The sequence below is a fragment of the Pieris brassicae genome, chromosome 1, assembly GCF_905147105.1.
Source record: "Pieris brassicae chromosome 1, ilPieBrab1.1, whole genome shotgun sequence".
NCBI classification, from domain to species: Eukaryota; Metazoa; Arthropoda; class Insecta; order Lepidoptera; family Pieridae; genus Pieris; species Pieris brassicae.
The window spans coordinates 11754890-11780276 of NC_059665.1; the positions used below are offsets into that span (position 1 = coordinate 11754890).

At 36.9% G+C, this 25387-nt stretch overlaps 1 protein-coding gene across 3 annotated transcripts in view; it reads right to left on the reverse strand.

Annotated features, from left to right (window-relative positions):
• The window catches only part of LOC123716382 (nuclear envelope pore membrane protein POM 121), a 46451-nt gene that overhangs the window by 7501 nt on the left and 13563 nt on the right, over positions 1-25387 (reverse strand). For all 3 annotated transcript variants that reach the window (XM_045672102.1, XM_045672118.1, XM_045672109.1), the window contains exons 2-3: positions 20928-21071; positions 18816-20497 (exon numbers count right to left, since the gene is read on the reverse strand). In XM_045672102.1, coding sequence (XP_045528058.1) covers positions 18816-20497; positions 20928-21071 — 1826 coding nt within the window. The remainder of the gene's footprint in view (positions 1-18815; positions 20498-20927; positions 21072-25387) is intronic.

Genomic DNA, 25387 nt, shown 5'->3' on the forward strand with positions numbered 1-25387 from the left:
AAGTGGGATCTACTTATTATTTTCTCATAGTTTAATGATTCCGCACTGTTCGCTCTGTCAGCTATACCACACATATTGATAACATCCGCCCACGATATGTCACTATCGTGATTCGATCCAACAAAAGAGCCATCCATTATAGCAGACACTCCATATATGCTTTCCTGCCACGTTTCCCAGCCATCCGTATCGCTTTTTAATGAATTTGTTCGTTCTTTGCGCTTTGGTCGCTTCATTGTGGACGTAGTTGGTCCTTGCAGCTGCCCACCCGATATTTTCTCCTTGGCAAAATCATCGTAGCTCGGTAAGTCAAGATCGTTTGAATCTTGTAAGTTTGACTGCACTCTAGAATCGTCTATGGGCGGCGATGGAACGCTTTCGATCAATCGTAGGAAAAAAGCACGAATTTTTTCTTCGTTTTCTTGGGAGCTTTGCAAGTTTGTCTTTTCGTTCTCATTAAAGACAATAGACGACACTCTAGGAGAAATATTTTGAACCGAAGTACTTGCTGCATTGCTCGCAACAGATTGAGTAGAATTTCTTCGCGATTCAAGTTTTTTTAATATTATTTTCGATTTCCAGGCTTGATGTTTCCTTCTAAAACTATGCACGCTGTAGGAGTTCTCATCTTCCGACTCACTCCTGGGTATGTCTGGATACTTGGCGTAGTAAACATCTCTGGTGAGCGGTTTGGAAAACATGTGTTCGGCTTTCACTTCCTCGAAGGGTTCCAAGTCTTCGGTCGTCCACGTAGCGTCCAAACATACCCAGTGACTGTTCGTTTGTAGCACTTCTTCAGTTGTAAGTAAAATTACCGAAACCATCTTGATCAGTATTGAAAACTAACTGACTGAACTCACAGAATTATCATTATAAAGTGGAATGTTTCTTATCAAAGAAACGGGATAACTAATTAAGATAAGGTAATTATTTTGTTGTTTTCAAAACACACCTAATATGTTGTTTACTAAAATGAAAAGTAATTACTTACAAGATGAAATGGGAATTATGTTCGGTGCTCTTTGTTTGAAGCTGGGTAACAACTGGATTTAATGGTTTAAAACATGAGCTCATATCTATTCATAGAATTAGGGGTAGTGGTGTTGCGATGCTAACAAAAATGTATTTGGCTCATTTAATCTACGTGACACTTCAATACACTTGGACATTATCGGATAAGAACATACCATAATATCACAATTTATAAGGCTCTATGTTGTGCCTGGCCATGGGCAGGTGTTTTTGGTGCCATGTGTGCGACGATGGCTACCATTTTGATTGCGCTTCTATTTATTTAGTAAAATATGTAAAGTCAAACCTGAGTGAGAAAACTTTAATGAGAGTATTTACCAGGTCCCATCATTTTGCCCTCCTAAAACCTCTATGAGGTAGAAATATAAAACCTATATAAGTGACAGTTGGACGCGTTTAACATTTGCTATTTATGACACATTCTTAAATTTTGAGGTACCCTTATTTAATTCGAACCAAATGTGCCTCTGTTATTGTTTTGTTATTATCTATAGTTCGAGGAACTCATTCTATTCAAAAAAAAAAGTGCGAACCGACTTGTTTGTCAAGCTTAATACAGTCAGTTCATAAACAGCGGTTGCGAAGAAAGTTCCTGTACTTGCTCATAATGTCTAAACGAAAACTCAATGAGTTGTCTTTGAGTAACAAACTAATGATTTTGAATTAAGAGAAAAAGAATTAGTTTGGCTTAGCAGAATCAAATATTTATGTTCAGCTACTATTTCAATAAATATGTAATAAGTACCCATGTATATACGTATTTTGTTTCTAATTACGTCATATTTTCCATAGAGACCTCTAAAAGTGAGACAGACCTCTCTTGAGCTCTCCCTTATCCAGTTTTGACTGCATATAATGTAACTAATTAATATTAAGTTACATAACTCGGGGGAAACAATAATTATAGTAAGCTTTGCGTCGTATCACCATTAAGTAACTATAAGATTTTGTAAAAATGTTGAGTACAACATTGATTTTTATTTTTGCCTTTCGTGTTAGTAGTATACTGGTATTGCGAAGCCAGCCTTGAATTTTCTCATTAACTCACCCTGAGAGCCGAGCCCGCGAGTAGCGCGCAAGGACCTAGAAATCCTACACTCTCCCAACAAGCCATGTTCACTCTTCACACACTTTCGAAAGACGCATTATTTTCAAACATTACGAAGTAAAAAATTTGGAAACGGTAAAAGCAACTACACAAAGCGAAACTCTGATAAGCAAGCGATATGGAAGCGAAAAGCCCTCGCCAATCGAATTACGCTATCGGTAGCTTATTGAACGTCAAAACCCAATTACAAGGCTGAACCGCAGGGCCCGTGGGGCTTCCGTGCTTAAGGTCGCTCTGCGGCCTGATGATGAGGCGGGTGGACCAGGCATGCGGCCCTCGGGACGTCTTACGCGACGATCTATGCGGTACTCCGCATAGCTCGACGAGGTGTGGATTCAGCCAGGCATACGCGACAATGCCTTCCGACCGACTGAGCCACTGTTCGTGTCCTTGAGCAGAGCGCATGCGCTCACCAAACAACCAGTTCTAGTAACAATACTCATGTAGACCTATTGCAATGGTACCCGTTATGTCTTTCATTTGCAAATAAAGCACTCTCTCACTAAATATGCTGTCTATCTTTGTTCCTTTGTATGATCATCCTCGCTCCGGGAAATGTTTTGAGAAAATGGACAAAAGAAAAAAGCTTCCATTTTCCGTCAGTTAAAATGTGAGTAATCGAAGTTGACATTTACATTGAACCTGACTTTTGGGGGTGTGGCAGTAAAGACAGCTCGTATAACGTAACGATATATTTGGTGTGAGATGTCCAAAATCACAGAAAAAAATTCAGACAATAAAACCTTAACCCAAGATGATAACAGATGGTGGTTTTAGAAAAACAAATGAAGACCGAATTGGAAATGGTTCGACTTGTTTGTATATTATAAGCTCACGTAGAAGTGTAACAGACACTCATGAAACTTTATCATTAATATTAAGCAGGAAGTAGGAGAGGTCGTAAAAGCGTTACATGAATGTACACAAAAGGCGTTCAACATTATGCAATGAGTGATCTTCCGTGACAATGGCGACCTAATTTAAGCCTGCGAAGAGGGCGAGCTAATTAGGTGTTACGTCTCGGAGCTCGGACGCTAATTGCCATTAACATAGACTATACAATGCCTTATGCAACGGGTGTGGTTCATTTTTTGTGCTGCTGTTGCATAAGTGTACGGCCCAAACGTATCAAGAATGTTTTAAAAGTACACACATTATATCAAACTGTAACAATATAATTAAATATTCCGATCCTAGTTCACTTTGAAATTATTTAAAGCTCTCTATATTTCTATAAGACATCGTATAACTAGTCTGGCCATAAGTTCTGTTACAAATGAAAATGCATTTTTTTCAACTTTTTAATTATTTTGAATTTGTATGTTCCAAATTCTTTTATTTTATAATATTATATTATTTTAAAAACTTCTTTTTCGTGTTCATTATCAAATTACAATATGGAATGAGGTGTTAAAGAAAATAGAAGCCGTGGGTCATATTCCAGACACTTCAAAAGCCGTATGTTCGAATATCGTAGTATCAACAGATAAAACAAAACTTCGTCTGTCGAAGCCCAGAAAAGATCGGTGCGGCCGCGTGAAGTTGGAACGAAAAAGGTTATTGCTGTTGAAGCTAGAATTCGTCGAAACCCATTTAGGAAGTGAAATATCTTATCGCAAGAAATGATTTCGAAATTCCCGCTAAGACTCTGTGGCGTATTATAAAACAAGACCTCGGTTCATCGTCGATATACAGGACATGCGTCAAATTAATCAATGTCAATTAAAGCCAGTGGATTGATCAAAACGCCTTCTGTCGCGATACGCAGCTTAAATATCCTCTTTACCGATGAAAAAATTTTCACGATTGAAGAACACTAAAATTAGCAAAGCGATAAAATATCTGCTCATAGTTCTAGAGAAGCTGCTCAAGTGGTCAACGTGGTCTTTATCCTGCGTCAGTGATGATTTCGTGGGGCGTGTCTTATCTAGGAGTCACAAAACTAAACTATTTCCAAACAGATTAAAGGTCTGTATAAAAGCCAAAGGTGGCCATTTCGAATAGAATATTTTTTTATAATTTTTTTGCTAAGACTAATAAATATGTAGGTATAAATTTTAATAATATTACATTACTTAATTTAACCCTAGAAAGATAGTCTGCGTAAAATTTACGCATGCATTTTCGAATATTTGCTCTCTCTATCTAATTAACGCACAGCTAGGAGCTGCCGCGTGGCGTATGTGTCAATAAGGTAAGAGCCACCGATTTTGAAATGTAACGACCTAGTGCGTAATATTGACTACGCATGATCATCTTTCTCGTGACTTTTATGATTTTGGCTTATATGACAGTTTTATTGTGTTTCGTAACTATTAATACTTTATATCATAACTAATAGTATAATTTTATTTTTAAAGATATTGAGGCAAATATATATCACAATGGGAAGTTAGGGAGCTAAAAAACAGTCGCTCCATGCCAGTTTTGGGGACATCGAGTTTTGTTTTGACGGACCCCTTACTCTCGTCTGATACAAACCGAAACCGGCAAAAATGGTTTACTTGTTATCATCTTGTGATGACAATGCTACCATCAACGAAGCTGCTGGATAACCGGAAATTATTATATATATATAAAAAGCGGTATGTCGTGAGGATAATGTTAATATGTGCCAAAGCTGTTTGTAACTTACTTTTATGTAACTCTATGTTCCTAAATTATAAGAAAAGCTTACTGTTGATTTTCTACTTAAAAAGAGACTGATTATTAGAATAAAAAATAAGTTTGCATTAGAAAGTGTAAGTGTTATACTATTTTATTGATTTATAGAAGAAGTTTAAAGTTTTGTTTTTTTTTTAATACAAATAGAGGAGTATAAAAAATTATCTGCAGTATTAATTATTCTAATATATGTGTATATATAATAACATATAATTCATTAAAATAAACTAATAAATTTAGACCTACAACTAATTCAAATACATGCGTCAATTTTACGCATGATTACCGTTTCTGTATTACAAAATATGATTATCTTTCTAGAGTTAATAACTATTATATAGCATTTTCATTTGTATTAGAATTTATGGCTAGACTAGGTATAATTATACAATGAGGTGTAAGCACCTTGTTTTTTCATTCATTCGAAATAAATATTGATGAAATGATTATAGAACATTTGCCCAGTTGGTGTAGATTGGCGGAAGTCCAATTCCTTTCATCCATTATGCACTTTCATCGTATTCTGTTTATCATAGAATTCTCTTTATACATATGTTTTATAAGAATTCGTTCTGTCATTAGTCAGATATTGTGTGTATCTATTATTTTCAACTTGTATTGTCAATAGCTAATTACAAGTACCATTCTATAGTGAGTATATTTCTAAAACTCTTTTTCTTTCTCTTTTCTCGCATGTGTCTGTAGAGATGAGCTTCAAAATAAGTTTCATATTATGTACAGATATTATAGTTATATTTTAGTGGTTATAAAAATTCAACATTAGTCTTAAATAAGGGATTTTTATCGCATTGGCTCTTTGAAAGGTATTTAGAGAACTATAATATCGTGTTTGGGTCCTAGTTGTATCTCCACTTTCAGAGTATCTGAGGGAGGCTGAGCTGATCTGGTTGCACAAGAATCCAGGCCATGAAAAAACAAATAGTGATCATATAAGAATGAATTTAAGTAGAAATGTAAACTCTACATAAATGTGCTGGTCGACGGGGTGCTTTTACTGTAACCATGGTTACGTAGGCTCATGCGTTTATCGCCGAGCAACGTAACTTTAGTTTATCTTGACATGTCCCGGAAGCCACTGCTGAAGTAGGCATTTCTTATTATAAAACATCTCACGCTAAACTATTTTAACTTTAGAGAGCCTTTGTCACATTTCAAATACTTCTGTTATACGGTTATGATGTGTTTGGTTCAAAAGGAATAATATAAAAGTATCGTCATCGATATTATTTTACCTATATTTGACGCCGATATAAACCTAACCTAACAATAAAAGAGTAACTCTACCCTCATTCGAAAGTTCCCTTATCTCACCGAACCGCAAAAGGATTTAAAGGAATTCATTGAAAGTCAAGTGCTCTCAATATTATATGCGAGCACTCGAGGTCAGGGTTGCCACTTCTCGGTTTTTTAACATATTTTAGACGAAACAATTCAATGTTTTATCATAAATAAAACAGTTGCGCTTCAATATTTTTAGGTCTGGGCCTCAGATGTCTATATTTGTTACATGATCGTTTGGCAATGCAATAGGTAAGTAGGTGAATAGCCTTCTGTGCCTGTCGCGTTAACACGGCGGCGACTTTTTGAGACTTAAGCCGGTTACCTCACTATGTTTTCCTTCACCGTTCGAGCGAATATTAAATGCGCACATAGAAATAAACTCCATAGGTAGACAGCCGGGATCAAACCTATGACCTCAGGAATGAGAATCGAACGCTGAAGCCACTAAGCTAACACTGTATTACATGGTATGTATAAAAGAAACAGTTTTAAAGGGGTTTTCAGCAAAAGATTGGTGTCGTGTTTCATTTGTTTAACAAAGTGGCTTTCTGTTCTGTTTTTCTGTTTCCATCCTTTTCCTATGAAACTTGTAAAATGTTTTTATAACTTTGTCTAATAATTATACCTTGGTTAAGATGACCCAGTTGCACTACACAAAGTCACGGACACCCGCGAATTTTGTATAGAAGTGAGAATCTATTGTTTGAGATATTCAGCCAACAAGTGACCTGTATCGATAACTCTACCTTACATCTAGGCCATTTATTCAGCCTATTTATAGAACACTAGCTTCCGCCCGTGACTTCGTCGTAAATAGGTCAATAAGTAGTACCATTTCCTAGGTCGAATCGAAGCAGAGAAACCTTGGAGTTTGGCATTTAATATATATTTCTTTATTGACGTCGAATGTACACTGTGTTACCTAAATGAATAATGATTTTTAATTTGAATTTTGAGTTGAATTTCGAGCGACTTTAGTAGTACATAGTCTTTTGGTAACGAAATGTCCAATATAGAAAGACGCATGAACCTTTAAACATTTTCACTAACAATAAACTAATTAGTCTAATTCAAAAGTTTCATACACTAACAAAGTCTAGAAAACTCATTAAAATACGGTATCTCCAAGCAATAAAAAGTGTAAAATAATATAAAAATATCCTTGATCAATTTGATTTGATATAGAAAACTGTAAAGCTTTGTCCAATTATTTATTTATTAAACAATCATAATTAAATATAATATAGTTAATTACGTTACATTAGTTATTCGGCAGGTATGTCAATGTCGTGGAATTCGAAGTACCCTTCAGCTAAGTGACTCTTTGACAAAGCAAATAGTGAGAACAATTGAGATTCAAGATATTTTGTGTAAATATGAATTGTATTTACAATTTGTTATAAGTGAATCCTGTCATACAGGATTTATGCATAACTAAATGTATCCCCCGGTTTTAATTACAACACAAAGTCAACACCGATCCAATATCCTGGTATCCAGAGGTCCGTGAGACAGTCAATTGGATTAAATTGCCTTTGGCCGGCTAATAGCCCCTATGCACTAACGATGAGTGATGTCTTTTCCAGGGATCGATCAGGGAACAATTTCTATATATATGGGTATTGAAAGATGAGTTAGTCATTTGTCAAGATTTAATGTGTTCTTTACCAAAGATTGTACAAACTGTTGATCTTTTTAAAAAGGTTCACGGTTAAAATTTATTTTGACTCTCAAAGCTATGAGATCTAATGACGCGTTTGTTACATCATAAATCTTCATTATTATATATATTATTTGTCTTTAAAAAATGTTGATTTATACATTGCGTATGCGTATCCGCTATTCCCTCAATATAGAATTAGAAGCGAGGATGGTTGATACGAAATAATAAATAACAGCTTGCCAGCTGGTAAAACAGATGAATTAAAGTACACTAACCGAGGAATCGACGAAAGTATGGAAAATATAGAAATGGGAGTTTCTTCGTACTGGCTATATGTTCCTAGTGTTGCGTGCCAAGACGTCAAAAGCTTGTCAAAAGCTCCTTTTACACGTGAAAGAAAGTAATGAGTGGTCTTGAATAGCTAATACTGTCTGAATGGAGGAACCTCATACAACCTTCATACAAGAACAAATTTAAAAATGTACATTTTACGTAAAAAAAATACGTAAACATCGTTCCACCTACCTTTACAAAACTAACCAACTTATCAGGCCTTTACCATGAAATAATATATTCTACGACATATTCAATAGTCATATGTATTACAAATAATAAATAAAGAAGACTGTTGCCTTATATGAAACAATGCAAGGGCGTTACATATATATGTATATTGCATAAATCCCCTGAAACTTCACATATATTTACATTTGTTTATTAAATTATATACTTCTTAATGCGACATTTGTTTTAATCATTGCCAGCATCTTTCACTATTGACGCAGCTACAATTTTCCTTGAAAATTCATTTTGGAACTGCTTCTATAATAAAGGGGACGGCAAAATGCAAAGTCCAAATATCAATATCGTACTCATTAAGGCATTTAACAAATGGCGGACGAGCCATTTGTCCACCGATCACGCAGGTAGGTATTTTCAGTAGCATATGATCACAAATGGTTCCTGCAATTACGTGGATACCAGATGCGGATGATCACAAACCATCTTAGTTGACCTCACATCCGGAGAACCACCAAGTCTCCGTCAACCCTCCTCTGGGTTCCTCGGATCATTGTGTGGTTCGGAGTACTAAACTAAGAGGTTATAGACGATGGAAAACTTACAATTAACTATGCGATATATATCTGCAAGGTGAAAGATTAATAATATGTTTTTCTACATAACGTTGTCATATGGACATTAATTATAATTTGCTTCTAGTTACATAACTTGAATTGAGTAGGATGGATGATGTTTTTTTATTTGTATGATGAAATGTTAACAGTGTTACAATTATTTTTATAAAACAGGGGGCAATCTCGGGCAGGAGCCTCATCTTATATTAAGCGAAACCGCCGCCCATGCATTTTCTCAATGCGAGTGCGTTGCCGGAATTTTAAATTTTCATGCCATCATACAAATTTTTCATACTTATACACCTTTCCGTCCTATTTTCATCAAGTAGCCAGCACTTGGTTTCTCTTTTTATTACAACGTATAAATGGCATTCTACTTTCACCCTTAGTATTGTATATTGCTGGAATTAAACGTTTATTGGCCTATTTCTAGATTAAATTTAACTTCCGAGCAAAAGGCAAATTAACTCCGATTTGAGCTTGCACTTATTGTAATCTAACAGAATTAATAAGCAATGAATTACCCAATTTGTAGCTTACGTAGGTTTAGAGCCATATGGCGTACAAGTTCTTGGTTCAATGAACTCAAATTATAGCGTATTTTGTGAAACCTCTTGCGGTTTCGTCATAATACATTTATTATAATACGTTTATTACTATTTACATGTTACTTCCAGACCTAAGGAAAACAGACTCCGTTAGTCATCTAGTCTGTATTTTTGAAAACCAAGGACTGAATTTTTTTTAATATTTAAGTAGAACGTTGCTGCTGAACATGCAACTTTTTATCTAGGATTATGTCAAATCCAATATGTTTTTGACCTACGCGAGTTATAGACCTAAATCTACAAATCTAATAGTGAATGCTTTTAAAGTAACTGGTACAGAACACATGATTACCGTATAAACAATGCATCAGTACATAATGAAATTCAATAAATTCCAACAATATACCGTACACGAGAGCTAAGCTAAGAAATACCTATTAACTATTTGCAGAACAAGTGACGAAACCATTTCCAAATACTTTACCGAGGCATGTAGAGTATTGCCAAAGCCGAGATAATCAACAAAGTGCACGATGCTGCCACCCACGTTATCAACGCATTCCGAAGGATTATACTCCTTGCGATGACGTCACAATATGGCGGCTTCCGTTTGCGCGCCAATCGCAATTATGTCACAGCTAGTCACGTGACAGATCACACAAAGATTATATTTGGAAAAAGTGCATACCTAACACGCAGTTGTATATCTCGACACCTATTCACCAAGTTAGGCCAGGTCGAAGTAATAAATAAATAATTAAATATGAAAACACGCACAGCTAAAACAAAGGGAGCCATATTTTTCAATCGTTCGCGAACAATGGCTGTTCTAATTAAAGTATGAAATAAAATCTCGATCGAACTCTTTCACTTTATTTATAAAACAGCGTAATGGAGTTTGGTTTATTTTAGTTGAAATATTAAAACTGGGAAAATATCCTATTATGAACGAATGATTGATATTTTGTATAATCTGTGAGCCGTGTGACATGGAAAATCCTACGTAAAAATTCACAACAAAGCGACTACTTTTAATGTGAAAACGTTCAAAGTGAACGCTTTTCTTTGTAATTACGGCGGCTCTTGCGAAGGAAGCGAGAGGAAGCCGCAAACGAGCGGCATCGCCTTCTATTAATAATGTGTGCACGTGTACTATGTGGTATCCAAATGGCGGGAATGTTCTTTTTAATAGCCTGTAGACGAAATAATTTTTGTCTCTATGGTCTACCTACTGTTAGGTGAATAAACAAATCTTTATATTTATTAGGTTAAGCTTCATCATTTATGACTTGCTAAGCCAAAAATTATCAAGGAATTTGATAATTGTTGTATGTAGGAAGATAATCCGTGGGATATTAACGTGACTTAACCATAGTGAGTGAGTGGCAGAGGTAATTGTTGTTGCATACAGCGTGTGTTATTAAAGCAAAAACTTGATTACTTTAACAAGTCGTTTTTACATAACACCGTACATCGTAACAATGGCGTCTTGTGATACGACAAATATTTGAATCATTAGAAGCTTCCTTCGTTTACATAATATGGATACATTTAGACTAAGATCAACGAAGTGTGTGCTATACTCATTGTCAATAAAAACGGCGTAAAATTTTAACCTTACATTATGAAGATTTGCCAATACAGTAGATAAGACAAAATTGACATTCATATTCCAACGATGATGAAAGAGGAGCAGAAGCTACTGGAAATAATGCCGAAATTGAAGAGTTAGTAGCCCAGCCCAACGTTATAGGCAAATACAAGCGCAGCAGCCGCAGAGCCAGCGGACTGAGTGAGTGCCAATAATATCGGCCTGTCAAACAATGTTTATAAGTGTTTTTTACTCAGACGCACGTCAATATAGCGATTGTCATCACAGGTCACATGATGCAATAATGACGGCACTTCACCTTGAATACTTTGCAATTGAGGTGTAAACACCGTATGATAAATGCAAGTCGTAATTTTACAATCACGAAGAGAATATTAAATATCCGTTGATACTGTTTTCCTGATCGTGACTTAACTTTACATTATGTCAAGAAAACAATTGTGTTAAGAACATTGCTTTTTAGACTGCCTTTAAATGCTCTCAATAAGTTTGTTCCTATAGTCTATGGTTAAAGTTACAGTTATAGTTTCAGTCTTGTGGTTTTAATTCCGTGTCAACATAAATTACGTTTTAATTTTATCCATTAAAAACAAAGTTTACAAAAAAGCTGAGACAATTGGTTCCGGGAAGCAAGACTAGAAAATTCCATTTATAAAAACGAATATGTTTTTCTTTAGTCATTCTCAATACAAATGTGCACACAGACATTACTGGAAGTTTATATTTTAATTTCGCATGCGATGAAGTCTTGAACTAATATAAAGTGCAGAAACATTATTTGAATTTAGCTTCTGATAAACAAAAATTATTCATAAATTCAAACCCACTCCACTCTGTCAAAATTCACCTTGAGCGTTTGGCGATCTCCACTGATTAGCCGATCTTCGAAATCGATTTATCGCTTTCCATTCTGTAATTCGATCTAAAATTGTTATTTTACGTCATAATACAAATAAAAATCGATCATCGAAGAACTGACAACTACTTTTGTCAATATGTAAGTACTTTCCTTTTAATCTTTAGGTATATACCTATTGCCATTGAAAAGCAATGTTACCCAAAAAAAATTGTCTATATAATTATATACAAATGACGGGCATTTGTCATATTAAGATCAAAATGTTATTTTTTAGTGAAAATAATTAATTATATTTTTAAAATGTAATTACAGACCAATTACCTATACAATATTATACAGATGCACTGCAAAAGAAGCCGCAAACGGAAGATATGAAATATTAAAGTAACAGGTCAAACAGTGAACAACATAACCCATTAGGTAATATGATAGGTTTAGATACAAAGACGCCGACACACAGTGACTAATCAAGCCCCGGTTCCTATCAATATCGCATCAGGCAAACAATAGAGCTTCAACAAGCGAAATTAATATTACTAGTCCAGTCAATTTAGACATAAAAAAGTGGTCGAATAACAAAAAATCCTGGATGTTGTTAATTTAAATGATTATAATATATGTATGTAGAAAAAAATAGTTAATAGTTTTGATAGATATGGGACGAACGAATCACTATTTAGGTATTTTCTGCAAAGATATTGGAAGTAACAAAATAAAGCGAAATTAAATTACCACGTGAATATTTAAGTGCATACGACCAGAGCTCTAAACCATCAACATGACATCAAAGGACGCGACTGCTTCACATAAATGTATTAAAAGTGCAGCGAACTTCGAAGCCATACCAGTTATTTTTAATTAAATAAAACTATTCATTAGACAAATACTAACAGCGCGTTGACACAACTCTTTCTATTCATTGACGTTGTAATAAAACGTCGTTACAAATAAAAAATAAGAGAAAACTTTTATCTTTTAAGTGTAATTTCTCACTATTTACTTTACTTTCACCGATGATCAACTGTCGGCTCTCTCTTGCATAAGAATTGATTACGACCTACCAAAACGAATATCTCGCCCTGAGCAACGACGTTATCGATGAAGTTAGAGCGCGATCTAGGTCATAGATCACACATAACATCTATAAAGTTTGACCAAAGAATACGCAACCCCTTCGTATATGTGTATAATACTCTTAACATTAGTTATTAAAGAATTCCATATAAAGTTATGTAAGCCACCAAATCGGAGTAATCAAATGCCGGAACATACGCATACCATTCCACACTATTTGTGGAACAAGGAACAGAATAGCATACCGACACGGCTCGCCCGTGGGAATAATTTCAATCGCTTGAATAGTCCTTACACAGACGTCACGTTTAAATAACTGTATTGTTTTATAGCAGTACATAAAACAGATTATAATTTAATTTTAAATAGATTGTACCACAGAGTACGTATAACTCCAGACAGCATGTTTGTATTTTGTTATTAAATAATAACAAACATAAAATCGAATTCGCGATATTGATATGATAAAATAGATAAGGTGATCAAAACATTGTGCGGGTCAGTTGGACTTGGAATCGTTGGAAGCGAGCCAGTGAATATTATGATTAAACGAATTATTGATACACTTAACGAATAAACGAATTATGATGCAATTTATGTCAATTGCAGATGAAGGTAGGATGCATTGGCGTCTCCTCGCTTTGGCTTATCGCCAAGCGCCGAGTTTTCATATTTTATCGTTAGGTTGAAACGTACACGGTGAATTTCCCTGACCTTAGGCAACGTTCGGGAAATTGAGAAAAATTACTTTTTCTTCGGTCACTCAATTTATTATTGATCTGGTGATAGAGCAGAGGTAAAAAAGGTCAATGTGTAAAGATAGAAAAAGGCTTGGCAACAATTTAGAAAGGGTTAAGTGTGAGTTAGTTAAAAATAAGCTCAAGTCTAGCTCATTTTTTACTTAGAAACATGTCCTTTGATTTTAATAACGAAACATTGCTACGTATTTCACAAATGATTTACGCCACTTATCCGGAAGAATATGTTCTGAAATATCAAAGTACTGAACACGCAACATTTAATGTTTTATATAGTCTGTTTGTCATTTGGCAAAACGCCAGAATGTTTGAACCTACCTATACCTGCTTGGTCCACTTTTATACGACTTATTTGGATGGACACGAGCTGCTCAAATAAACATCTCTCGGTTAAGAATGATGGCAGTGATAGATTACACAAACTCAGGGTGGTTACTATGATCGAGCAAGAAAAGATATGCGGAATAACATTCAAGTTTCAACAACATAAATTAATTCTAAATCTTGTCTCTTGGCCATTTTTGCTGGTAAAGATAAATACCTGAAACGATATGTATCTTAGCACATTTTATATCAATCGTTTCAACTTGGCGAAAATCCTTCGCCACGGTAACTGCGGGTGACCTATAATTTCTAAAAGGCTCTTAAATTATAAGACATTACTTATGAGGTAGCACGTCTTTGAAGTTTTATGGCGTACTTTGCCAAAACTTTGGCTATGTTCGTATTTTGCCAGTATTTTGTTTCTTTCGCTTACAATTTCGACACATATTAAAGTTTAAGTGTATTAATAATCAGGTTGAACTAGATATTTGTCTTATTTAGACTGTAGGTAGATATCGTAATCATATGAAGGAATTTATTTATTCTACGTGATGCGTTTGGGATTTGTTTAGCCGTGGTAACCAATACCTACTCTTAAATATTTTATCCTCAAATAACAAGGGAACCAGCTTGGCTAGCAACAAATAAAGCAAACCACGATATATCCAATTACTGTGAAACAATTTCTGCGTATTCCATTCACATTACAAACAACGTATATTCTCGTGAAGCGCAGTTGCCAGTTAATCACTGTAACACGATACTCGTCATCACTGTGTTTCAACTTTTTTTGCATGAACATCACTCTTAATAATTTTAACGGCTTTAAATTATTTAGAAAATCAACAAGAAAAACCAAAAGCATCCATCGATTCCGATGAGGTCAGATTATCTTAAATCGTTCAACTCGGCCAAATATTTTTCGGCAATACCCACATCCCGTCTAGGTCTTTATGCATACAATTGGTCCATCCTGCTCTACAAAAGCTGTAAATTGGTTGACATGAGCTATTAGTATGAAATATCATCGGAATAAAACGGCATGTTGTTATAAAGCACTCGCTAGTATATATATATACAGGTCATAATCAATATAAGAATTTTTCTTGTTCCTTTTATTGTACTCGGGTTAATAAAGATAAATCTATTTTAAGCCGCAATGCGGATGTTCCAGAGCTTCGCACTTAATACGATAGATGCAGTAGTCCTTGTTTTTTTAAATAACTCTCGCGGATACATTGCTTGATGAAAGTAACTTATTATTTAACGAGGTACTCGTGCATCAATGAAACAAAGTAATTATATTCACAACGAATAATAAGTAGAAATGCAAAATCATTATCCATTATAATCCATAATAATACTGTTTTTCTGAAATCTGCATAGTTATAGGTATTCTTAAGAGTTGCATATCGTGGTCATTTACGAAACGGTACGGGCAACCGCTTCCAACAAAGCAGAGACAACAGATCGTTTAGTTAAATATTCAGATAGGTAACGGAACAACCCGAGTTGAAGCGGAAGTATTTGCCTAAGGCTCGACGGATGAATATCAATATTAAAAATACGTGATTGGAAAAATAATTTGTTACTAAATGAAATCGTTCGTGGTTCTTATGTAACTAACAATAGCTGAATTGTTGATAGATTGAATAGACCCGTTGAAGAAATTAACTATAACTTTTAAATGTATTTAATACTGAAGAAATTAAAATTTTGTTAAAAATGAGTTCTGTGATTGTTGTCAATTTTAGCCTTAACCTTTTTAGGTATTGACCTCGAATAAGCTATGTTTTTTGTAAATTAAATAAGAAATCGGTAATCAGATAATAAAAAAAGGTTTAAATTCACAAAGTGGACCTAAAGTTCTAATATATATATATATATATAAACCTATATACAAGGATATTGTATATTAATTTGTAATACTAATTAATCAGTAAAAATGCTTAATTCAATCTGTATTTCGTATGAAAAATTGGACCTACGTAACGAAGATTTTTAGAATTGTATAATCTACGAGCCACGTCTCACTCCAAGTATGTTTACAATTCTCGGGCCAAACCCTACTACATAGGTTTACCTATAAACTAGGTTTAAGTATAGATGTTATGTTTACTCTTCTATGAGTTGGCCTTGGCATAATATTTAGTAAACATAGCTGTTTCCTTAGCCACGCGTTATATTTATTCTTACTGACCAACACAACCAACCAACATTGGGAATGTTGTGTGTCAATATTTAACATTTTAAGTTCACTATAGCTTCTGTACTTTCATTTCTGCATAGTATTACTGCTACATAGTGCTTGATAAATGTATGCTGTTTTTATTTCGTAAAGGAATAAAACGTTAAAGTAACGTTCTAGGCGCTACAACTCTGGTACCGTCACATCCCTTTTTGTATAATTAAAAAAAAGTTGTTAATGTATTTCTGTTTCACAGTTCTCTATTTCTTGTCTACAGTTAAACTTTTTTTTACTAATATAATACAGAATTAATAATTACGTATATTGTAAGCTAGCTGATAGCCCATATATTATTATATTACTAATTAGTATACTTTCTCATGTAAGTGAATGTTTTGAGCAGTCTTGGCCTAGTGGCTTCAGCATTCGACTCACAGCCCTGAGGTCGTAGGTTCGATTTCCGGCTATGCACCAATTGACTTTCTGTGTATGTGCGCATTTAACATTCGCTCGAACGGTGAACGGCTTGCCTTGCTTGTTGTAGCGCCACTGTTTTATTTTAAGTGAATGTTGTAATATATTTTGAGAAATAAATATCTAAAACCCTAAATAGCATATTGTAATTGAAAAGTTTTTAGAAGGCTTTTTTGTAGTAGAGGTAAGTCACGACTTTGTATAGCCAAGTGATAATAATAAAGTTATTTATTATTTTTGTTTCATTAATATTTTATATCAACTTTGATAAAACGAGTGTTTAGATGTTTATTGTTTCGGTACATCTTGTAGTTTAAATTAAATTAAGAAAAAAGCACTAACAAACACTAATACTTTAAATAAAGAATAGAATAAAGTATACAAAAAATCTAATGAATTTTGGAACACAGCTATCTATCGTCGCGTGAGCTACTTAATCCATACGTCGCTGTCGCAGTTTGAAATAAATTAATAGAAATAACAAGATTGTGGAAACAGGGGAAGCCGGAGAAATGCCCTATTTCCAGATGTGGGACAAAACTTGGGTGGCTTTGTAATGCTGTGTGCTTTATTATTCTTAAATATATTTAGCAAATTTTAGGACTCAAGTGTCCGACGGTCACAACAATGCAGAATAATTTAATCAAAAAAGTATTTTAAATCACTCTCATTTATAATGCGATAATATTTTAGAACCGTCCAACACCTTCCAGCTATGAGCTGACTACCCGGAACCGGAAACTTCATTTAGCCACATATCCGTTAGCTTAACACCAAGGAAATTACATTAGGTCGAAAGCTATCTTTGTTTTAAATATGCACATTTTGTATATTATCCAATGGTAACTAAGACAAGTTTAATCAAAATATGTTAAGTCTTTACGAGGAATTATAATCGAGTGCATTGTAAATATCGGCGAAATCGGAGGTAATTCAGTCCATTCAATAAAGCCTTGACCAACAAAAAAGGTTACTTTTTACCTGAAACTAGTTCGTCAATGACAATTGACAGCTGTTCACTATAATAAGAATTTCTCGGTAAAACTCGAACAATTGTTTTAAACGAACATCCCGTTACATCGTTTTTAGTTCTTGAAAGCGATGACTAGTTAAAAACGTGTGATAAAGTTAACATTGAACAAAACTCCAGTAGTTTTAAACTTCTCTGAGACTAAAAGATGCTGCGTATTTCTAATCCGTCCCTTTGCTCGTTCGTTCGGAATGTAAAGAATTAGACCGTAATAATGCAGTATTATCGAAAAGTTTTTCTTTCATGTACGGATTCTGGCTTTTGCTTACCTGCATACGAAAGTAGTTCTGTTATTACTAGATGTCACTAGATTGAGCAAGAGGTATTGTGAGTCTTTAGAGTAAGTTCAGAAAACATAGCTTTAGGAAAAAGCCACAGTTCTTGTAGTAATAATGTCTAATAAATTGCTATGTATACATTTTAGAGAAGTATGCAAAATGGCTGATTATTTGTCATGACTAATTAGTCATAACTATGTAAGGAGATATTTTAGTGTTGTGTCCAGTGGCTCGGGCTAATTATTATTTGGTCTTTGTCCTTTGTAATGACATGACTAATTGTATGTACCGTTACATAGGGTTTTATGCAATATAACATTACTTATGTTTTTGTTGCATTTTTTAATATAAACATTACATAGCGGTAACTAGCGTTGGTTGCCGCTACGTAATTAGGTATGAATCGAGATGCGATAATAATTCAGATCCGTGAGATGGCAAACAGCCTAATGTGCTCCAAAGGTCATCGACCTACCTATCGATTGTTTGTAAACATTGTAAAACTTTTGTCTGAGGAATAAACGTCGATTGTTGAATTAAGGGCAAAGTGATTCCGACGTAGGTCGTTAGCGATATTCGTTAATTGTTATCGCCAGATGCCGGTCGACGGGATAGGGGCTCGCGTTTATTTCTACATCACGTATATATGTGCACGATAAAACATTCTAAGGTATTACAATGAGATTTCTTTGATTGACTTATGGGTATATCGTGAACAATATGATTCTCAATTTCTTTACAGGGAGAAGAAGGAGAGGCACTCACCTGGACCGTCTGGGCGCTGTCTTTATCAAGCAGGAATTCCATAGACTTGTGAGGTCTCGGAGTGCGCGATGGCGGCCCCAGCGCGAGCAGCGAACGCGCGTGGAGCACGGTGCGCTGCGTGTCCACATCGGTCTCTAGCACGCCGGGCGGCGCGGGCCGCGCGGGCCCAGCGCGCCCCGTCCCGTCCAGGGTCAGCGACTCTCCCTCAGCCGGCGGGGCCCGCGACACACCCTCCGCGAGCGGGACCCGCACGCTCTGTCCGCCGTTCGCCGCGCGCGATCCCACCCCGTCTGCCGTCGCCGCCGCGACGGTCGCCCCTCGAACTGTCGCGCCTGCGCGCTTTTTCTCCTTCCTTCCCGAGAAACGGAAGTTCGCGAAGCGCGAAAGGAAGCCCGCTATGCGGCTGCGCGGCGCGCGCGTCTCGGTCATGTCGATGATTCGCTCTGAGGCCGGCGCGCGCGGCGGCTCGCTCCCCACCACCACTATTACCTCCGCATCCGCCCCGTCGTCGCTCGCGCTAGAGCTCGATTCCGAACTAGCGCTAGACTCGCGCCAGCTCACTTCGGCGACGACCGGCGAAAACGTCACCCCCTTGGAACCGCTAGACACGGAGCGGACCGGCCGCCCGCCGTCCGGGACCGGAGAGGCCACTAATTGGAGCGACGCGCGCAATTCTTCCGGGGTACCTCTATCGGGTGTCGCCCGGGAGCGCAGCTCAGGGGTCGATCTGACGTGCACGTCTCCCGAGCGGAGAGGCGTCGATGTGAAAGCAGGCCCCCGAATCGGGTCGGGCGAGGGCGTCCGAGGCGGGGAGGGGGCGGGCGATAGGGGCTCGATTCTCTTTCTTAACTCATCGAGGACGTCGTCCCACGCGCCCCACGAATCTCGCAACCGTTTCGCCGTCAGCACTGATATCTCTCGTTCGTAATTGCCGGCATCGGCGAGCGCCCGCTTCGAGTTTTCGTCGAGCCTTCGAACGGTTTTCTCCATTTCTGCCGTGAAGGCCTTTTCGGATTCGGTAGTGGAGTCGCTGCCGGCGCTGGGCTCCCTGCGCGTCCTCGCGCATGATTCGGGGGGCGGGGGCGGACGGTGCGCCGGTCTGGGCGGCGGGGGCGGCGGAGGCAGGCGGGGCCTCCGCGGCGCCGGCACCCGGTAGTCCAGGGCGGTGAGGTCGGCCACGCTCACCGTGAAGCTGTCGCACACTTCAAAGGTCTGTCGGAAGCGCGCCGAGTGTCGCGTCGAGCGTCGGGTCTCGACGCAGACGTCGAGCTCGGCCGGTAAGGACAGGGCGCGGGCGGCTCTCGGCGGACGGCGGCCGGCACTGGGCGAGGCGAGGCAGGGCACGCTGCCGCTCGTGTGCGCTATTTCTGGCAGACGGGCGGTCGGCGGCGGCCGGCGAGACCGCTCGCAGTAGCCGCTGTCCTCGCTGAGGTTTTCCGCCGAGAGGTGAGCGCGAGGCGCCGGCCGGGATGGCGGCGGAGAGCAAGGCGGGGACTCGAGGGAATCCGGGGAGAGACTCGGAGAGACCGGCGCCGCGCAAGAGCGCTCCAACGACTCGAACTGCGCGAGGCTGGACGACCGCGAGAGAGTCCCCGTGCTGGTGGGAGAATGAGGGCGCTCTCGACGCCGCCGCTTGGCGGGACAGGCCCACTCGCGTTCCGACTCGCTGTCGCACTCCGAGCCTGGAAAGATCACACGCGTTCAGACACGAGGCGACATGCGTCCCGCACAAAGACCGGTAGTGACAATGACACAAAATTGTTCATCGTCTCCGAAGATGTTTGGATGGAAGCCAAAAACTGAATATGTTGATGTTTATCTATCCTTGGCTCACTTAATACAATCCAAAACGCTAGAATATGGCGAACATTAATTTTTATTATCTAGAAATTCTCATGGTAGTAATTTTGTCTTTAATTAATAAATAAAAATAACTACTAGTAGCTAGTGCGCGCCATCTATCTGTAATAACTAAAACGAATGTACTACACAGTGCGATGTACATAACGCTACTTCGAGGCTTGACTGTTAGCAGATAGATGGCGCTAACACACAAATAGATTACTTTCAAAGTACTACTACTACTTGTAAAGTAGCGGCACCGCATCTCACCTCCATTTCCGCGTACATGAATGACAGAATCTGCATCGGAGTCAGACAGCCAAGTGGCTGCCGAGGATCGTTCTGAACGTAAATCATCACTTGTCTCTTCGACTATGGTCTCGAGATACAAAGCGTGAGTGTTGCCATTGTCTCCTATAAACAAAATATAAATTAAGTTGTACCGTCCACGGTAGATGGCGGTGTCTTAAAAATATATTAGTACTTTTCAATTTAGGTATTAGACTAAAAACAATAATGGCTTTAAGTTACCTATTTAGAGCATTACAATAAAAAAAACAAGATTGCGTGGTTCTATTGTGACGTTACAATCAAGTATAAAACGATTTTATCGTGATAAATATTCATGCCATAAGTTCAATGGCATGCTTATAAAATGCTACAGTAGGTGTAATTGAAGGCTTCTTTGCTTTTATAGGATCTACTAGGTGTATATATGTGACTGGTCCTGAGGCGAAACCATTGATACGCAGCATGATAAGTACTTAAAAGATCCAAAACAGCCCATGATGGAAAAAAAAACTACTGGTGGCAGCACATACTTTATACTTTTCATATATTCTTCTTAATTATAAAAATAAACAGTAGACATTGTTTTTGGCCTTAAATTTATAATTTATATAATTTATTTCCCTGATTAGGAGATCAGCTTTCGAGCCTGAAACACGCCCTCAATTTCTTCTTTGTTTTGTTCTCAGTATTGCCCGTTAATATGTCTGTAAGGTATTGCGTATTCCTGTCATAGTTTTTACCGTAGCAGCGGTTAGCGTGCGATCGGGAGTAGGACGATGATAAACATTCATTGGCGGACCAAGGTCAGTCGTGTGCCGGACTTGGAAAAAATATTAAAACCATATAGTATAGCGGACGGCACGAATTATTTCTCGTGATTTATAAAAAAAAACAATTCAATAATTTATAGTCAACATTCACTGTTCTAACTGGCTCGTTTGTCTCAGCGCAAACAGGAAAGAAGACAGGCAAAGGCATGCATCATCAGTGACAACAAAGTAAGTACTGTTGATCCGGGACCAATAGACACCATTGCAGAGTAGAAATATATTAGAATGGTAAATTGTACAATTATATTTTTTGTATTATTTGTAGTGATTTTTTGTCTGGTTTGTCTATTGCTTTTAATGTTTAAGTTATTTTCTCTTTGTCATCGTAATGTTTCCCCTTAAATGTTGTGCACACTTGTTATTGATGCACATGCATGTATTGTGTTGTTATATGTCGTGTGTTTTCTGTAAGTATGTGTTTCGTTAGTGTGCCTTTTGAAATAAATAAATAATTAAATTAAGACTGATTGTCATTCTATGAATAAGTAAGGCACCTCTAGTGTTTTATTTGCCACACGCAAATTTAATTTAACATATATTATATAATATACATTATTAATAATTCCTACGGTTCATGGGCGTACAATGTCCATTGTCTTTACCTTAAATACTGTATAATATGTATGAAGTTAATCTCTTATCTTTTTTGTAGAATTTAAGTAAAACCAATTCCTGCTTCAGTCATTACCTAACCCCAGACCGTAAGAGCACAGACCGTGACCGTGATTAACAAGGGTACCGGTACTCGAAGCTTTTCAACAGACAGCTCAGCTTCAATAACTTTTAAAAGTTTTAATTGTCGTATTTCATTGTAGCGGCATTTTTCCTTTAAATAATATACAACACAATAAGACGTTTCAATTTGACCAATAATTCCTGAGAACGCGTTCAAAGAACAAACTTTCCAACTTTTTATTATACATAATTAAAAATTGCTTATTTTATCAGATTTAGTTGTGGTAGTGTTCAGTGTTCGCAGTTTGGACCTCCGTTCTAATTTTGTGCATTAAAAACGTTTTAACAAAAGGTGTTGAATGAAGTCGGCGAGAATGGTTCAGAGAGATAAGCTTTAAGCTTTCGCTATCCCTTAGAATGCAGTCGTGCCTCGAGACCATTAGAATACGAAATGCAATCTCAAAAATATTCGTGGAATGCAGAAAGATACAACCAAACCAGAATGGACCGCATTCCGAATGAAAGAGACAAAACGCATTTAGCTGAGTTTAGTTGATCTTGGGTAACTCATTTTATGGACTAGGGAAAGTCAATATGGTTATAAGGTATTTTTCTCTTTAATCCTTTCTCTAGAATGGAAGTCTTTTAGAACTCAATCATTTAGGTACGGCCAAGTACGGAGATATCATTAATATAAAAAAATATATTGTATTTCCCGTATTTTGTTTTTAATTAACTGGATATGTTTTAGTGATCGAATAAATAAGTACTTTCAAGGAGCGTTAGATGCAAATTATAATTAAACAAAAATATTTGCTATGCTAAATGCTAGTTAGCATTATCTTAAAAGCGCTGTGGAAACATACTATAAATTGGTTAAACAAAAACAAGCTTACGAAACATCCATAACGATGTTTCGTTTTTGGGTCACATTCCTGTATCGACGAGGAATTTTAACGAAAATTGTTCAGTTCCTTATTCTTATAAAATCAAACACTTTTATAAAGGCACTCGGGATTCGCAGTCAAAGCGGAATGTTACTACTAGCGCCGGTACTCTGTAACATTCCATAACGATTTTAAAGGCCAGCAACTCACTTGCGATTATTATTCTCTATTGGCGGCATAAAAAAAATGACTAGCTGCCCTTCTAAAAGGTAGTTATAAAAATAATACAACAGATAACTAAATTATTATGTAGATACATGGTACTCACAAATATAGATTTTACATTATTCTTTATATTAAAAGAAATAATTAACCTACAGTCAAACAGTGTGTGAGTTTGATGTTTCAATTTGAATAAGAATTAAGAAGCTTGAAACAATCTAAATAGCTTTACACTAATAGTCAGTAATCCATCGTGACAATAAAATCAATAGAATGTTAGAAAAACCTTGATTCTCGAAGTAATAAATTTAACAATCGCGATATTGCTTGCGTCAGCGCCAATTGTGTTTCACTTTATCGAAGTCGCCACTTGAATGAATTTCACAGAGCAAAGTATTTCAAGGAAAAACAATAAATACACTTATATTTTGTAACTTCCGTGCAAAGACACCTAAATGCTAAATTTACCAACTTTGGTTCAACTATAATATTTCATAACGCATAACGCGCTTGAATGACCCCCTATAACGCGTTATGTACAAATGATTCAAATTAAGAAGTCTATTATGAACGAAGGAGTGCGTACAAATTAATATTAATGTCACAGTACACAAACATAACGTGTGAAAGGGACTGAAATCGCGTAATACGTGCGTAAATGCGTTATAAGAGTACCATGTTATAGGGGGGTTTACTGTACATACAATAACAATTGCTAAAAGACGATTTCAGGATTTACCATAAGTTATTCAAGAAGTGCGGAAACGATACTTCAACGAAGATAGGCGATTAATTGGCTAAAAAATTAAGAAGCTCTATAAAAATTAAGTTGTAATTAAAATGTAATTTCAAAGCGGTCAATGACTCTTCTGGTAATGGTCAAACATTTTACAACCATATTTGTCAACACTTACAAATATGGCCGAAACAAGAGCAAGGCTCATATGTCAAGGATCGTAACTCGGAACGATAATACATTTATCTCATCTTATACCAAGTTTAATGTTTTATATTATGTTTAATAACTAAAGATTGTAAAAGTCACTCACAGAATTCAATTCACATAAGAAACATAAAGCCAACTAACTTGAAAGAACATTGGAAAAACGAGTATAAAAATGAGGAAGGAATTCTGAATACTATAAGTTATTTTCGCGCCAACAAATTCAAGCATGACAATCGACAATTTAAAAATCGAACGCGACCAATGAAGGGTGACGATTGCAAGTTGCAGCTGCGTTGAGGAATCCGTTGAGAAATCAGTTCAATTATTTATTATAACGTTCGCGCTTATGGGTGCGTTCTGACACGGTTTATGAGATGCATACAGAGTAACGCATCGCAATAACTGCGTGCAATTCTATACGCAGTTTTTTTATTTTCTATTATGCACCATAGTGTTGTGTGTAATTATTTTAAGAACGAGCACGTAGTAAATTCGTACTAAGCAAAATACTTTATAAAACTGGTTTACCCAGGGTTTAAACTACGGCCTTGTCGAGTCTTTTAGCAAATTACCGCAACCTTTATGCAGGCTCTCTCGCTATATGTAGATCGCTATATATATAGAGACACATAGAGTGTTTATGTTATATATTATATTATTGTATCACGAACGTAAAGGATACGAACCGGTTTTTGTGTCAATCCGAACATAATCCGTGATCAACAAACGGTATGCAAGGAATGTTGTGTTGCAAGCGATATTAGTATGTACTAGTACTAGGTACGAATATGTTTTGGTTTCCGCAAGCATCGTTGAGAGCACTTAACGTATAACCTTCGGGGTTCGGCGTTCTGAAATCCTACCTTAATTACGCTCAAC